The sequence below is a fragment of the Musca domestica genome, unplaced genomic scaffold, assembly GCF_030504385.1.
Source record: "Musca domestica strain aabys unplaced genomic scaffold, Musca_domestica.polishedcontigs.V.1.1 8, whole genome shotgun sequence".
Lineage (NCBI taxonomy): Eukaryota > Metazoa > Arthropoda > Insecta > Diptera > Muscidae > Musca > Musca domestica.
In genome coordinates this window covers 10,272,159-10,289,492 of record NW_026712409.1, presented here as the reverse complement: position 1 = coordinate 10,289,492, position 17,334 = coordinate 10,272,159, and the positions used below count along the sequence as shown (strand labels likewise).

The 17,334-nt window shown below is 33.1% G+C and overlaps 4 protein-coding genes across 5 annotated transcripts in view; all 4 read left to right on the top strand.

The window, feature by feature from the left end:
• The window catches only part of LOC101891384 (ion transport peptide), an 88,530-nt gene extending 86,957 nt beyond the window's left edge, over positions 1-1,573 (top strand). The window contains exon 3 of the mRNA XM_059130773.1: positions 1,222-1,573. Coding sequence (XP_058986756.1) covers positions 1,222-1,330 — 109 coding nt within the window. The 3' untranslated portion in view covers positions 1,331-1,573. The remainder of the gene's footprint in view (positions 1-1,221) is intronic.
• Positions 1,574-4,498: 2,925 nt separating this feature from the next.
• On the top strand, positions 4,499-6,387 carry LOC101897024 (putative gustatory receptor 47b). Its single transcript, XM_011296851.3, has 2 exons — positions 4,499-5,357; positions 6,268-6,387. The coding sequence occupies exons 1-2, from the start codon at positions 4,572-4,574 to the stop codon at positions 6,385-6,387; spliced, it is 906 nt and encodes a 301-aa protein (XP_011295153.2). The 5' UTR covers positions 4,499-4,571.
• Positions 6,388-7,958: 1,571 nt separating this feature from the next.
• LOC101896852 (probable WRKY transcription factor protein 1) lies at positions 7,959-12,290 on the top strand. The gene is made up of 3 exons (XM_011296074.3): positions 7,959-9,414; positions 9,478-9,507; positions 9,571-12,290. The coding sequence occupies exons 1-3, from the start codon at positions 8,292-8,294 to the stop codon at positions 12,117-12,119; spliced, it is 3,702 nt and encodes a 1,233-aa protein (XP_011294376.2). The 5' UTR covers positions 7,959-8,291; the 3' UTR covers positions 12,120-12,290.
• A 64-nt stretch (positions 12,291-12,354) lies between these two features.
• Positions 12,355-17,075, top strand: LOC101891088 (small integral membrane protein 14). Of its 2 annotated transcripts, none has more exons than XM_020035782.2 (4): positions 12,355-12,495; positions 16,432-16,526; positions 16,592-16,637; positions 16,731-17,075. In XM_020035782.2, the coding sequence occupies exons 2-4, from the start codon at positions 16,455-16,457 to the stop codon at positions 16,949-16,951; spliced, it is 339 nt and encodes a 112-aa protein (XP_019891341.1). In that variant the 5' UTR covers positions 12,355-12,495; positions 16,432-16,454; the 3' UTR covers positions 16,952-17,075. The 2 variants fall into 2 exon arrangements, with proteins under 2 accessions (XP_019891341.1, XP_058986769.1); XM_059130786.1 differs by lacking the exon at positions 12,355-12,495 and adding an exon at positions 15,257-15,493.
• Positions 17,076-17,334: the final 259 nt, after the last annotated feature.

Here is a 17,334-nt window from a genome sequence, read left to right as displayed (position 1 = left end):
TTTTTTATTTGTTTCTTCAAAAATATGTTTTCTTATACGACACAAATTGGAACTTGTTATGAAATGAATTTTCAACAATTTTTACAAATTTGAATAATTTTTCATTCAAAATTTTCAGTTTCAAAATTGGTTTGACAGTTCTAGCATGGCGTATACGTCACGTAAATCGTATTCTTATCACAATAAATCAAATATATGTTTTCTGTATTCAAAGGTATTGTGATTTGCTAATTATTCTATAGAATCCCAAAAAATCAAAATCTGAACAAACATCATGGTAGAAGAATGCAAGTAGTCGCATCGACACAGCTGCTAGGGCAATGAACTGCCAAACCAATTTTGGAATTAAAAATGTTGAATGAAAAATAATTGCAATTTGTAAAAAATGTTGAAAATGCATATCAGAACAACCTCTGATTTGCGTCGTAAAGAAAACATAGATATCTACTTATTTTTGACAAAACATTTTACAAATTTTGGCACATTGACGTTCCCAAGCGTTGATGAATCTACATGTATTCTTCTACCATGAGAAACATGTTACAGGACTTAACTTGGACGCTGTAAAAAACTTCAACCAATAATAACATAACCCATGGTAGAAGAATACACGTGGTCTCATCGACGCAGCTGCTGAAAACTCAAACTGTCAAATTAGTTTTTAAATTGAAAAGTTTGATTGAAAAAAATTTTAAATTTGTAAAAATTGTTGGAAAACGAATACCTCCGATTGGTATCGTATAAGAAAAACTTATACAAATCTACTTATTTTTTGAAAAAAAAAATTAATTTTTACATATCAATGTTGTCATAAAATTATTGAAAATGTGGGTCAAAACGATAATGAGTCTTGCTGCTATTTTTAACCTATTTTCCAAAAAAATATTTTGTGCGTGTTGTAAATAATTAAACTTTCAGAGTGAGTTTGAATTTTGTGAAATTGAGATATGGTGTTTATATATTAATTTTTGGGATTGAACATAAACTATAAAAACTCAATTTCATTAGTGCTCTACACCTGTATATATCAAAAAATTAAAATATTTTTCTAATGGCAAAACAAAGAGTGAACCATACCCTTTTTTTGAGTGTTCACTTGCAAATGTACATAAACCTTTAAAATCTATGAAAAACAATAAATACTAATTTGAAAAAAATACTCTCTTCTTCCATTTCTATTCTTTTACAATTTCCCACTCCCTCAACTCTCATCATGATCAGACAAGAATGCTTTGGCTCACCATTCTTCAACGCATGCATGGAAGCATTACAACTGCATCAAGAAATGGATAAGTACTCGGAATGGCGTGATACTTTGGGAAGGAAGTAAATTATTCACACACACAACCACCCACATACCACGAACTAGCGATCCTCTTCTAACTTCCCGAAAACATAATTTTACTATCTCTATTTCTTCAAAAAATGGCAACAAAACACGAAACAATAGTGAATCCTATGAAAAGTATTCAATATTAAGAAAAAAAAGAAACTACTACAAATGATTTAAATCGCATATTTGTTGTTTGTAAATTAGGTACCTAAAATAAAAAGAAAAATAAATAAAAAAAATATTTAAAAAAAAAAATAAACGTAACTGAGAAATTATATTTTCAATGATGGGATTTATGGAAACATAACAAAGGTTATAGGATATTTTAATTTTCGTGTTCATTTGATTTGATTTTATTTTTTTGGTGTTCTAAAACCCGTTATTCAATACAAACATTCTTAAACAAAACATTCTGCTAAACTACATTACTACAAAGATAAAGTATTAAAACAAATGATGTCTGATGTAAATAAGTTCAAATAAATATATAATTGTATATTATTCTATAAATTCATTTCTTATAACTAATAATTTTTTTATTGTATAAAAATGATACATTTTAAATTTTACTCTTAGCTTAGATTTATATATTTTTTTAAATGTATTCACTTGCACATAATTAATTATTATCTTCTTGTTTTCGTATAAGAGTTATTTTGTGCGATTTAAGTTAATTCTTAACAAAAAACTATTTTTTATTATTTTTGTATAATTTTTAAAACTTCTTCGGATCTAGTCGTATAAATAAAGATTGTTTAATTCAATGAATAAAGAAGAAAATTGTTTTATTGTGTGAAATGAATTTTGGAATGTGAAAGATAAAGGTACGTTTACATGCAGTCACAATAATTGACAAACATGGGTTTCTGTTAAACTAATGAGAGCGAACCGTCAAACTCTCTGTGAGAGAACTTGGCATTTGACTCAATGCAAAATAGTATAAGTATTGACTTATTATTTATGGGGGGGTGCCGGAGCAGTTGACCAATATTGAACAATTCGTATTTGACCCAAAACAGATATAAATGTTACAACGTGACAGATTTGGACTACATCGACTACTCCCTGTACTTTATATGAAATATGTGAACATTTTTGGAAAATGTGGAAATATGCAGATATAGTATTCCATTTTCATACTTCATCTAAAGCTGATAAAAATGTTGTTATGTGCAAAATTTGAAGGAAATCGAACATTTATATTCAATTTTATGCGGAATCATAAATTTCGATAAATTACATATTCAATCAGATTTCTGGTTAGGACAAATATTTAGATATAGCAAGTTGTAAATAATCAGCGACTTGTTGCGCAAGTTTTGACAGATGTAAGTATTGGAAATTGGGACCCTATGTAGGTGAGGTACCAGCAGTGGTTGGCAGATGTACATCATCTTCACAACAGATCTTGTGTTTGCAAAAATTTTGGAATGTGTGAAGTTTGAAGAGAGTTGGATGTTTATCTCGCTTTCTTTGAGCGTTTTGTTTATTTAAAAATTCGACCCTTTGTGGGGGAGGTACCAGAAGGAATGGTCCGATCTCTAGCATTTTTATAACAGATCTTGGGTTGATGGAAATATTGAAATGTGCCATATCTGAATGGAATCGGATGTTAATTTCGTGTTTTATGAACTTCATGCATTTTAAAAATTTTGACCCATTGTCGGGGAGGTACCAGAAGTGGTGGACCGATATATCCCAACTTCACACCAGACCTTGGGTTAATAAAAATATTGTGATGTGTGTAATTTGAAGAGAACCGGATACCTATTTTGGATTTTGTGATCGTTTTGGTTGTTCAAAAGATTGAGCCTTTGTGGGGGAGGTAGCAGAAGCAGTGATCCGATCTCAAACATCTTTATAAAAGACCTTGTGTTGATGGAAATATCGATATTTGCCAAGTCTGAATGGAATCGGATGCTAATTTCGCGTTTTATGAGCTTCATGGTTACTCAAAAATTTGACCCTTTGTATGGGAGGTACCAGAAGGAGTGGGCCAATATATTCCATCTTCACACCAGTTAATAATAATATTGCGATGTGTGTCATTTGAAGGCAATTGGAAACATACATTACATTTTATAAGAGTTATAATTATACCAAATGTTGTCCCTTTGAGGAGGAAGTATTTGATGGAGTTGACCGATATTGTCCCTTTTCACGCCTAACCTAGAACTGATGCAAATATTAGAATATGCAAAGTTGGAGTGAAATCGGATTATTCTTTCTCTTTCTGTGCAGTAAATTATTATTATTTTTTTTTTTTTAAATGTCGACATTTTGTGGGGGAGGTGCCAGAAGGAGTGGACCGATATTGCCTATCTCCGAACTCGATCTAAGTTTGATAATAACATTACGTTAAGTTTGGATCAAATCGGATGCTCCCTTCGAGCGTTATTGTGCGCACCAGCCAGACAGACAGACGGATGGGCATCGCTAAATCGGCTGCAAATGTCCTGAAACGGATTTGGTCCAAAGGCTTCCAGGCTTAATTTGGTCGTATGTGCGAACTTCTATACTATTTCGGCTGATATTACACGTTTGGTGCACAATAAAAGGCAAATCGGACGAAGATATATAGGAGAGCTATATCTAAATGTTGACCGATTATCTGCAATTTCAATAGGGTTCATTCTTGGGTCAAACAAATGATTTGTGAAAAAATTTATCTGGATCGGGCAATAAATGCGACCTGTACTTTGTTTACAAAAATACATGGACAGACAGACGGACCTGCATTAATCGACTAAGAATGTGATTCTATGCATATAATTAAAAGGAACCATATTTTTACTCTATCTTGCCCCATCTTTATAGTTCTTTGTCTTTGCCTGTTACATACAAATGCACAAAGACATAATACCCTGACCCCACTTTGGTTCAGGCTATAAAGAGCCCTCTTGTGATTGACAAAAGATGCTTATCTTTGCCAGTAATTGATTTTAATTGTTCACTTTTATTTTGGGGGGCTAAAATATACAAAAGACAAGTTTATTTGGGCATTTATATCTAGGAAACCGAACCCAATAGTATATTACGCATAGAAATGCAGAAAACAAATAAAATGCGGTCATTTTTTCAAAGTAAAAGTGTTATCCAGTGTTTTCAGCTGATGTTCTTCTTTCTATTCCACACCGGGTGTTTGTGCTTTAGATTAAAAAACGGCGTACGCTTGTATTATACGAAACTCTCTCTTATTTACACGTATAGTGTTCGTTTGATTTTGTTGGCATGTTTCATGGGAGGCGTTGTTGTCAAATTGACCACCGAGGAGTATTACAGTGCCATGATTGGACGACTCTCGCCGATAATTACATTCGTCATGTGTTTCGAGTCTATAGTTAGTGTCTTTACCTATTTGGCTGTCACATTTGGTTTGGACAGAACGCGCAAAGAGCATCTGAAAGCCTGGAATCGTCTACAGTCTATTGATGATGAAGTGGTGAAATCCTTTCCCAATGTCAATTGGAATTACCAAAAGAATTGTCGCAAATATACGCGGTTGACGGCTTTTATCTACTCCTATTTTTCGATAATAGCGTTTGGATTTGTTTTTAATTTGGCCAACTGCAGTTGTGGCTATTTCAGCTCCTTTTTAATATCCTTTGCGTATGCCTGTATTACGGCCTCCTCGGGATTGGCATCTTTTCTATTTGCCGTACAAATGGATATGCTGCGACTTCGTTTCCGGTTGTTACACAAACTCGTTAATTTGAATTTCGTGTCATGTAGCAACGGCCAACGTAACGACACTCGGCTATTGAGGAAATTTAAAATACTCGAATACTTCTTTAAAGAGTACAATGCTTTAATACATCGTTTAAACAGAGTTTTTAATGTTGTCAGCAGTGCATCCATGTTCTACGATTTTGCAATTTTGACAAATATGGGATTTTTGGTGTGCTCCAAGGCAATTGAATCGAATACCCATTGGAAGGAATATGTTTTTATTGCATTTTTTACACTGCCGCGCATCTACAAAGTAATTATATGCAGCGTTTATGGTCACATGGCACATGCAGAGGTATAATAAAATGTTTTATCTAAAATGATGTTTTGGGCCGTTTACATTTGCAATGTTTTATTTTAAAAAACCTTAACATTATGATTTAGAGTGTCCAACAAATCACGGTAAAACGATTAATCACAATGGTGGGACTAATGTAAACGTAGTCTTACGGCTGGAAAACAAGGTAGAAGAATATAGGTAGACAAACAGCTGCTGGAACAATGAACTGTCAAAAAAATTTTGGAATTGCAAATATTGAACGAAAAATTATTTAAATTTGAAAAAATTGTTGAAAATCGCGAATTATAATGACCTCCGACGAAGTATAAGAAAACGTAAAGAAAACTTATATTTAAAAAAAAAACATTTAAAATTTTTTGACATATCAATGCATTTTCTGTAATTTACCTTGTCCAATTTTAATGCATAAAAAACTGTTTCCATCTCTGATTTTGTGTGTATACAATGGATTTATAAATATAGATTTTGAAAATGACATGCTGTCAAATGTGTGAATTTGAATAAATTGTTAACATATGATTACATGACTTTACCTTCTTAGTTCTACCATTTATATATATAAAACTAGTTTGACAATTCATTGTCTCAGCAGCTGTGTCGTTGCGACTACCTGTTCCTTCTACCATGGAAAACATTATTTAAAAAAAATGTTAATTTTCAACTTTATTTTATTTATTTAATAGAGAAAAAATTGCTGGCAAGAATTTGTTCGCATAGAAAACTATTTCAACAAATCGTTTGTTATTCGTGACGATGTGGAGTGTTTTTTTCATTGGCGAATGCATAACAATTACAATTTTACCGTGGGCAAAACAATTCGTTTTAATTTGGGTTTATTGTTTATGGTATGGTTGATCCGGTATTTATTTACAATTGACATTTATAATATCTTCATATATTTCAGATATTCAACAGTATTGCCAATTATATTATTGTTTTGATACAACTACAGTTTCAGCAGAATATGATACGGAGAACATTGTATGGTGCTCCAAGTGGCGATATTGAAATGATAGAAATGTAAATGGTACGATATTATCATGGTAAAATTAAGGAGGTAAAGTCATTTCAACTAAGAATATCCATTTCTGCATTTTCTGTAATCTACCTTTCACTGAGGTTTCCATGGTACAATGAAATTGTGATCTTAATTTTTTTTATTTTCTTGGCTTAATATGCCAACTTCATTTGTTTATGTGTGTGTATTCTTTTTATGATTTTTGCAACGTATGCATCTACAAAATCGTCGGGTTTTGTAACGAAATAAACTATTTGAGACATATACAACATGATTGTGAGAAGAAATTTTGACCTTTAAATTTGAAAAAATTGTAAACATATGATTACATGACTTTACCTTCTTAGTTCTACCATGGTTCCATCTCTGATTTCCGTGTATACAATGGATTTATAAAAATAAAATGAGATGTTGTCAAACGAAAAATTTTGAAAAAAAATTGTATGACTTTACCTTCTTAATTATACCACGGATATTATATTTAAAAATAAAAAATACAGTTTTTATTATGTTATTATAGTTATTTATTTAAAATATTCCATGCATGCTCTGCAACAAGCATTGATTGATCACAAACCAAATAAACCTTCATTCTCCAAACATTCGAACTCGTGGCAAAGAAGCGTACCTCAGATGAGATATAAAACAAAATTTCTCTTGCTGAAATGTTTACACATCGTTCAATATATTCAGTCATGATTTTCCGTTCTTTTGAATTTTTTTTTTTAGAATTTAATGATTTTTTCACATTTGCAGCTTGGGAGAGTGATTTAAATTGAATTAAACAAAGAGCATAATAAAGAGACGAATAATAGAGAGCGAATCATGAACCATGTGAACATGGTATAAGGACGATAATTAGCCACCACTATACATTTGATTGTAAGAACAAACTTTTCACCTTCATCTTTGTTGAATATTTAAACTTAAAAACAACGTTTGTTTATGAGTGGAGAACGATGGTAATGTTTACCAGGGGGTAAGGCAGGGAATACCTAGGTTTCGGAAAGAGCCACCAATCCTCATCAGTTCCCTTGTTTCTTGTCTGGGATATTCTCCCCAGAAGTTATTTTAAAAAATAACTTCTATGACAAAAAACATTTCTTACCCAAGTGACGAGATCGTAAGCTCAATAGAAGAGGAACCAAAGAATTACATAAAACTAAAATTCTTTTGGAAAATCTTCTAAATCTTACAACCGCACTTATAAACATTTACATCTTTCTCCACTTGTTATGCTTTCGTTCAACCTGAACGAAGTAACATAACCATGTAAGTTTGTTTTGTCTGTTACAACAAAAACCCCTTCGTCGACCGTGCCTGTGTCTATTAATAGAAACAACAATAATGGGATTTTGCCTGACGATTTTGCAACAACAAAATACTATGGTATCCCAAACAAGCAAGCCAAACACTGTTCTATTTAAATTTAATAATGAATTAGAAATTTGATTAGTTTGAATATAAATGTATATTTTTTCTGAGTGCAAAAAATGTTATACTGTTGTAAACTACAATTGGGTTTAAACAGTACAATGCATCACTGAAACATTGTATACTAGTTCCGCGATTCATTTCAATGAATTTCCCAGCTGATTGCATCGTCCTCATGTCTCATTCGTAAACAACTGAGGTACTCGGGGATTTTGCTTTCCGTACATTTTTTATCGGAGATTTTGTTTTGCTTGCCTATTTGTTTTCTTTGGAACGTCTTTAATTTTAGTAGTTTTGGACATACGGGACCATCGTCCAAACAAACATCCACAATCTTCTGTCCAGGAGGGCATTCTTCTCAAATTATCCACAAAAAAACGCGCAACATTCAAAATTAATAAAAATCGGTGGCAATTGAGTGCCCAAACCAGAGGCTACCAAACAACTAACAGGCTTACGACTGGGATCCCCGAAACATGTTAGTGCAAGAAGAATCCATCTCATCAAGTCCCTCCACCTCGAATAAATCTATACGCAACGTTCGAACGATAAGGAAGAATAAAAGAAATTCCAAAACTGTAGAAACAGTCGCAAGCAACAAAAACAATGAAGATACTCTGCGATTTTTGTATTATGAGTCGGACGAGGAGGAAGATTTGAATAAAACCTTTGTGGTCACATCGTCTCGAGTACCAGATTATGAGCCTTTTGAAATGGAAACAATGTTGATGCTAGCTGATCGAGAATCTTCTAAGAACATACCCAGAAACACCGATGTACCACAACAGCACGAAGAGTTTCAAACATGTCAGAGGCTTGTGGAAACTGAGTTAAATGATGAGGACATGGCAGGCAGGGACAATGATAAATCATTTTTCATTACCGAATCAGAATTATTAAACTGCTGCATTGAGGCAGATCAACTGGAAATATCTACCCCCACAAAGAGTTTACGTTTGGTTAACTCTATACTTGAAGACTTTGCCATGTCGCCTTTTACCAAAAAGTCATTGGAGACCAGTGCGCGGAATTTGGAGTATAGTCCACAGTTTATACTTAGGCAAATGCCTGAAAAAACATATTGCCGTAGGAAAAGGCAAAAGAAAGATTTGAACAGACGCCTAGAGTTTTCAGAATCACCCAAGCCTGCAGACGACAAAGAAGACGATCGTTTAAGTAATGGTAGTTCTGTTATATCAATGCAAGAAATAAGTCAAAGGGAGGATGAAGATTTGTTGGATACCACAACTGCTCCTGACTTATCTAATAGATTGAGTGAAAATCTTCTAGATCTGACCACATTTTTTACACAAGATAATCCACAAGTGGAACCAGATCTTTCAACAAATGTTAACAGGGTGTCTTATCTATTAGAAGATATTGAATGTATGAAACAATTTTCGAATAGGAGGCATCATTTGCATTCCTATAATTCCGATGAAGATTTTATGGGCTTTGCGAGGGTAACGGATGATGAAAATGAAACATCATTACCCAATGATGTCCACGAAGACGACCAAATGAATGAAACGCTTATAAGTCCACAAAAACTACAAATATCGCACCAGCATGACCAGGAAATGAATGTATATTTTGAAGGTAAAGAGGGATATTTTTTTATATATTCGAAATTAAATGTAAATTGGGTCTTGTTAATTTCAGATGACCATGAAATTGGATCAAGGAAACAAAGTAAGAATTTAATTTTAGCTAATTTTATTTTATTTATTTAAATGCTGGAATTATTGTTTACAGCAACATCAAGAAATAATTATCAAGAAAATTGGTATGATGATTCTTCCGATCTTTTGGCAATGATTAAAACTCAGGAAGTTTTATATCAGCAGAATAAACATCAAATATTTGAAGTTGCCACCCATGCTTTATCTAGAGAAAGTAGTAATTCCAATAAACAATTTAATAAAGTGAACATGGGTTTCCAAACAGCTTCTGCCAAACCCATACATATTTCAAAGGAAGCTGAAATAAAAGCATTAGAAATTTTCAAAAATTTACCAGAACTTGAAGCAGTAAATGAAAAAAGAAGTAACACATCACCAAAGAAAAGGCTAAATGATATTAAATGTGGATTCCAAACGGCTTCCGCTAAACCCATACATATCTCAAAAGAGGCTGAAATGAAAGCATTTGAAATGTGCAAAAATTTGCCAGAATTAGGCTCCATTGAAGGTGTGTCATCTCAACAAAATGTTGCAAACAAACGAAACTGTGATAGAAACCCAAGGATTTCAGAAAATTATACATCAGCAGAGCCTCTGAAAACGAGAAATATGTGTACAGAAAACGACCAACCTTCAACGTCTAAAGCAGCTGCTAAAATGGCTTTGTTGCCGTCGAATATTAAAGAAAATAATGAAATTAACGTCGAGCAAGATAAACAAATTGAAGATTATTGGGAGAATGAGGCCGATTTGGCCGATGTGATATTTAGTGAATGGCCTTTGGAGGAATTGTTGGAAGGAAAATCATCCGCGACTAAAAATACCAAAGAAAAATGTCACCCATTGAAAGATCAAAACAATGCAGGGTGTTTTCAAACTGCAAGAGGCAAGAAAATCTCAGTATCAACTAAAGCTCAGGGTGCTGTTGCTCAACTTCTTAAGGAATTTTCAAATGAAACAGATCAAAGTTCTCCCGAACAAGATCTACTCAACTTGAAAAATAAAATATTAAGCAAAAACCACAAATTAACGACTAGCAACCAACAAGAAAGTAATATTAAACCAAATACTAATTTGCAAGGCTTTCAAACGGCTGGTGGCAAAGGCATTAAAATCTCCAAGAAAGCTGAAAGTTCTGTGGCAAATCTCTTGCAGGAATTTCAAGCAGATTTTAACTCTAATAATTTAGAACAAAATCTGGTTGAAATGAAAAGTAAACGAAAAGATTTAATTAAGACGAATACCAAGGAAAACAACTCATCTGCAGAAATAAATGAAGGTTTTCAAACTGCCGGTGGTAAGAAATTAATAATATCTGAAAAAGCTAAAAATTCTGTTGCCAATCTTTTATTGGAATTTCAGTGTAAAAATGATATAAATTCTTGCGAACAAGATCTTGCAGAATTGAAAGAGAAAATTCACCATAAAAAGAATCAACTTAAGACCAAAGATAACATATCTACAAATGAAGACACCAATTTACATGGAGATAAAGAAAAATGTAAAGCCGAACTTACTACCACAGAAATAGCTAAAGAGAAGAATTCAAATTTTAATGTTTCAAAACCAAACGTATTAAATGGATTTCAAACAGCTGGTGGTAAAAACCTGCAGATTTCATCCAAAGCAAGAAAGGCTGTGGAAAATATTCTAAAAGAATTTCAGAATGATGCCAATACTGATTATGAAGCAAACCTGAAGGAAGCTAAATTAAAAATGCAAACTAAAAATAATCAATTGAAGTCTATAAAAGAAAGGCATATAGAAGATTTACCTAATATTAATGACACATTACCAAAACCATCGACCCATAATGTAAATACCCCCGGAACGCTATCCAAACAACCTGCCATGCAACATATTTTGGAATCACCTTTAAATGCTTTACCCACAAAATCTGTGATATCTGACAACAATGATAACTCGTTTCGAGAAAATAATTCTGCCGAAATAATAATTCCATCTACCTCTAAACGACGACTAGACAATGTTAACACTCCCCTGCCACCCTCAAAAAGGATTCAACAATCTTTTTCAGAACTTTCAGTGCAATCACCGCTTAATACCTCAGCCACCAAATCAATAATTTCAAGGAAAAATTTATTGTCACTTAGAAAGAAACCAAAGCAAAGAAAACATTCGTATGGCATTAGCAAAAACTCAAATAATTTCAATGAAGACTTGGAGGGGGGAAGAGATATTCCAACTAACTTAATAGAAGGACAGCAAGTCAAAACTCCTCTTAAAGCTAAATCAATGTGCCACCTAAACTCTCCATGGACACCAAATGTAAATGATTTCTTTAAAAATGCACCAAATTGTAGTACACCGCGCACCAAAGAAGATTCTGATTCGGAAGTACAGCAAGATTTTAAATCCATTGCCTGGGAAGAAAAAAGTGCATCCTTCTCCAAAACCACAAAACTTATTGAGGAATGTGGCAGCAATATTACATTAAATTCTCCCAATCCAAGTGCCAATGATCGCATTGGCCGTTTGAAAATGTATGGCGAGGCTCCCCCAATAACGCCCATTTCAATTGACATCCCCAACAATTGTCGTCCTTCCGGTTTGAGGCGTACCCGCCGGAAAATTACCAAAACCAATTCTGTAAATAAATGACAATATATTTATTAGTTTTGTGTAAGTATGTTACTACTATCTTTTAATACCCTTGCCTGTATATATAGAATTATAATTTATTTTTAAGTGAACCAACAACCCATGGTATATTATATTGAGAGTGTGTATGAATGTATTGAAAATACACAAACCTATTTGAAAGCCAATGAACATAGTACACGTTAATCGCTCTTCTTTCATTCGTAGCTATTTGTTTTGGTTGACTGCTGTTTCTGTGGTTTTTAACTCCGTATATTTTTGTTTGTGAAAAGATATCGGTTATTAGTTGAGAGCCTTACTTGTTGACAAACACATTGCACTTTCATAGAAAACTGAAGAACAATAATAGAAGCGGCATAATTAACCAAATCTTTGGGTGAGTTTTTCTCCTTTTTAGAAGAAGAATTTGAATTTTATCACGGATAATATTAAAAGTCAAATAAGTAAGGCATGAGTAACTTAAATCAGTGTTGCTGCAAATCATTTTCTGTAGATATGGAGCATGTTTCACAATCAAAAACCAATATTTTATTCGACGACCCCCTTAAATGGTTTCGAGATACATTTCGGGGCAAGCCGTGATATGGGCCATTTTATATTTCTATTAAGCAAACAGGGTTTTCATTTTCTAAAATATCCGATCTGTTGATATTGAGTAGGCAGAAGTAATAGCCCTTGCTCATTGAAGACCCACTTGGGTAAACAATCTCTTAATGGCCACGTATCAGGGTTGTGTTATAAACTGCATTGGCCATTAGATTTTTATCGTTATACAACTCGAAACAACCCTATTTTAGTCCAAGGCCAGTCTGTCCGGTGTATTACATGTAAAAACAACATATGTGTGTATGTAAGTATATAACTCTTTAGGCATTGACATTTTTAATTTTCGAACTTGTCTGAAATTTTATCTCCTCTACACAGACATAGCAATAGATTATTTATAGGTACGTACGTAGCAGTGTTTATCATTTTAATAGTACGACTGAAATTTACTCACATATATTACACCTTGTATTGCCACTTTCCTGCAATACAATAATGAAAACCAATTACATTCAAATGACTCTGCATGAGGTATCTTTTTTTAATGGGTGTATTTATAGACCACTAACTATACTAGTCCTACACGGGAACTACTACTCGCCGATCTATGCTAATAGCTGCCGAAGTTACCGTCTTTACCAAACACTTAACATAGACTCAAATTTAGATCGAATATTTCGGTTTAAACAAGGCTCTATATGTGGGATAAGCCTATATCTGTCTGACCTTTACAAAGTTAAGCCATACATTTGTCATTGCTCTACTTATATACCTCCCTCTTTTTTTACCCTCCATCTTGGAAAGGAGGGTATATTAACTTTGTCATTCCGTTTGTAACATCCCTAAATATTCGTCATAGATCCCAAAAAGTATATATATTCATAGTCAGCATAAAATTCTAAGTCGATTTAAGTCCGGCTGTTGGAATCACGATACAGCCCACATTTTTTGACGTAGAGCGTCAAAATTTAGCAGGACAATTCGTATTGTGTCTAGGATGGTTGGTATTTAACTAAGATATATCGGTCCACGTTTTGGTATAGCCCCAATATAACGGTACCTCCCGATATTCGGTATTTTGATGATTTTTGCCTCTTTTTTGCAGGGATTTATCTAAAAATTGGTATTTGTAGGTCATAATGGGTTCTAGCTTGTGTGGCGAAACATTGTATGTATAGGTCCTCGTTTTGGTGAAGTCCCCACATAACGGTACCTCTCGTTATTCGGTACTTTCATGATTTTTCAGCGGATTTGTCTAAAAATTGGTATTTGTAGGTAATAATGGGTTCTACCCCGTGTGGCGAATTATTTTATGTAAAGGTCCACGTTTTGGTGTAGCCCCCATATACGATATTCGGTGTTTTGATGATTTTTACCACATTTTTTATCGGATTTGCCCAGAAACTGGTATTTGTAGTTCATAATGGGTTCTAGCTATTGTGGCGAAACATTGTTTATATAGGCCCCATATAACGGTATCTGCCAATATTCGATATTTTGATGATTTTTGTCACATTTTTCCACGGATTTGTCTAAAAATTGGTATTTGTAGTTCATAATGGGTTCTAGCCCGGTAGCAGAACATTGAATATTTAGTTCTAGGTTTTCCTATAGCGCACATATAACGATACCCACTGATATTCAGTATTTTTATAATTTGATTTCGCATAAAATTGGATATAAATGTTCGATTTCCTTCAAATTTTGCAGAAACCAATATTTTTAGCTGTATTAGATGAAGTATGAAAATGGAATACTTTGGTCCGCTATATTCGTTACCTCAGGCATATTTCCACATTTTTCAAAAAATTGCACATATCCCATATAAAGTACAGGAAGTAATCGATATAGTCCAAATGTGGCATGTTGTAATATTTTTATGAGTCTTAGGTCAGATACGTATTGGTCAATTTTGCTTCGGAACCTACCCCATAAAGGGTCAACAGTTTGAATAATCATAACTCTGGGGGGCTGGGGGTATAACTCTGTCGACAAAACCGACTGATACTATTTTACTTGTTTATTATTATTTTATTTTAACCCCGAATAGAATCATTGAAAAAACATTTTTTTTTTGAAATGGTGATGCATCTTACTGTATTTTCTTACTATGGGCATAATCAATGCTAGGCTTTTGCATGATATATACCTCCCAGGTAAACGTATCCTTGAGCAGAAATTCAAATAAACGGTTAATATGATTCATGTAGAACATGTGATCTCACCCTATGTTTTGTGTTATCAATCAGTAGTGAAATTACGAATGATTGGAAAAGCAAAGAGATTTGTGGTGGAGAGAATTGCCGCCGCCTCTCCTTTTCAGATGTGAGCCGCCGCGGATTATGTCAAATCGCAGCCACGTAACCAGAAAAAATATCGCGATTTCTTCTGACTTCCTATTTTCTTTGATAGATGTTCATATGAATTAAAAAAGTCCTAAAATATATATATCTTTAGTTTTTAAAAAAATTTTCTTCCGCGCTGAAATCTCGCCGGTGCCGACAAAATAGACATAACATCGCCGTCGATTGGTATACAGCTAATTTGGTGACGCCGCAGAAAAAATCGTTCCGCTTCGTTATCTGATTGGAAGAAACTTTTTTTATTTTGTGTCAATCTGAGTCTGTGTTTGTTGTTGCTTGTTGGCTTGTTGTGCATTAAAAATTAATAAATACACCCTATATTAACACAATGTTGAATAAATAAAAGTACCACAACTTCTCCATTGCTAAGAATTTTAATTGCTGTAAGATTGCAAATTCCAATTAGGAAAATATAATTGGCCACGACATTATTAATCTTCTCCCATTGGAAACGATTCGTATAAGGTAAAAAGGGGGGTGTTTTATTTTTACACTAAAAATAACAAAAACAACCTCACTGGTTGTAAAAAAATATGCGAATATGTGTGTATGTCGTTAATGGAGTGAAGTAATGAAGTATTGATGGAAACTTGTTTTCCTTTTAACGCAAAGATAAAAGTAAAGATTTTGCAAAGCGAGTTGGTATTTTTAAACCATATCCCCCCGTAGCCCCATATTAAGTTTTGTATGTAAAGTATATGTTTCCGCATACATTCTAAATGAAAGTATTAACTTGTGTTTATAAATTTTGTTGTCATTACATAAGTTTGTGGATAGTTTTTAATAATTTTTTTCCTGAGAAATCTTTAATTAATTCTTGCAGAAATGCATTAGGTCATATAGCTAGAAATGATTTAAAACTGCAAACATATGTATGTATGTTTGTATTATATATGTCATCATTTTATATGCTAGACTAATATAAAATATGTATGTATGTCACCACGTACATTTTGTCCCAATAATAAACAAATAAAAAACAAAAATACAAAACAAGAGTATGTTAAATTTTGCTCTGATAAGGAAACTTGGAATTTTTTGATATTTTTCGATTGTTTAGTTTGTACAAAAAAACATTCATCTAAACACACATGTGTGTATGTTTGTGAACCGAAACATTCATTAAGTCAGGCTTGCAAAAAGCTTATTAACAATTTGAAACGCAAAATGTATATTTATACATTTTAGATAAAAAAAATACTTTGTACTTAAATAGAATTTCCAACCAAATGTCGGTCATTGAATTAAAATGAAAGTATTCAAAAACGAAAGGCTGAATAAGATTCTAAAATTGCAAAGGTTTAGAGTGATACTAGTGTACTGACTAGCAAGAAAGTAGCGGCTTTATTTGTTCATTCCATGCTTTGATTTATACTAACCACTTTTTTTTGCTATGTATGTAGGTATTTCAGCAAATTGTTTTAAAATGGCTGATGAATTCGATGGTTGCGAATGTGTGTGGTCACACGAATGGGCCATGCAAAGATTACTAAATTTTGTAAGTATAAGATTAGTTTAATACATTGCCAAACCACTAACAACATCCACTTTATTTCTTTTTAGATACGTCAAAATCAAAATGAATGCACTGACACCAATTGCATTGATGGTATGTAATGAAAAGGAATTATTAATAAACAAAATAATTTCCTGGTTTTATACTTCGATAAGGTGATAATATTCTGTTTATTTTTAAAACCAGTTACAGGAAGACTTCAACAGCCCAGTGCATCAACCGGTGACGAAGAGGGCAATTTTACCATGATGACCATGATCATGATCTTTGCTATGGTCATGTATTTCATTAGGCCAGAGTCGATACTGAAACTAACCAGTAACAACAAGCGAAATGGTGGCAATCCAAATGGAAACAATGGCGGTGGTCCATCATCGCCACCACCAACACCGCCGGCGGTTAATTAATATATTCAAAATACTGGATTTTTTATATGTATATTTTTCCAGATCGTTTGCCAATATACATGTTTTTTTAGAAAAAAATAATATGTATATTGGTATTAATATACATTTTTATATTATTCCTGAATCATTTATTTTATTATAGAAAGTTTTGCAACATTTAGTTTATGTGTTGCAATTCGTGCGGTATTTTATTTTTTTTTTTTTCAAAAGAACATTTTTTTATTTGCCACCAAGTAGGTACACAAGAATTGAATTGAATAAAACCATTATACAAAATGCATGTTTCTTGAGTGTCTGTCTCTTGCCCTAGAACTGTGATAGAGAGAAACCCAATTCGAATAAATTCAATAAAATAAAAAAATAAATATTACAAAAAAATATAA

Excerpts from the sequence above, each read along its gene's own strand:
- LOC101891088 (XM_020035782.2), top strand. The coding sequence starts at position 16,455 with ATGGCTGATGAATTCGATGGTTGCGAATGTGTGTGGTCACACGAATGG. Across the intron at positions 16,527-16,591 it reads TGCAAAGATTACTAAATTTT|ATACGTCAAAATCAAAATGA; the intron begins GTAAGTATAAGA and ends ATTTCTTTTTAG. Across the intron at positions 16,638-16,730 it reads TGACACCAATTGCATTGATG|TTACAGGAAGACTTCAACAG; the intron begins GTATGTAATGAA and ends TTTTAAAACCAG.
- LOC101896852 (XM_011296074.3), top strand. The coding sequence starts at position 8,292 with ATGTTAGTGCAAGAAGAATCCATCTCATCAAGTCCCTCCACCTCGAAT. Across the intron at positions 9,415-9,477 it reads AATGAATGTATATTTTGAAG|ATGACCATGAAATTGGATCA; the intron begins GTAAAGAGGGAT and ends TGTTAATTTCAG. Across the intron at positions 9,508-9,570 it reads AATTGGATCAAGGAAACAAA|CAACATCAAGAAATAATTAT; the intron begins GTAAGAATTTAA and ends TATTGTTTACAG.
- LOC101897024 (XM_011296851.3), top strand. The coding sequence starts at position 4,572 with ATGGGAGGCGTTGTTGTCAAATTGACCACCGAGGAGTATTACAGTGCC. Across the intron at positions 5,358-6,267 it reads GTCACATGGCACATGCAGAG|ATATTCAACAGTATTGCCAA; the intron begins GTATAATAAAAT and ends CATATATTTCAG.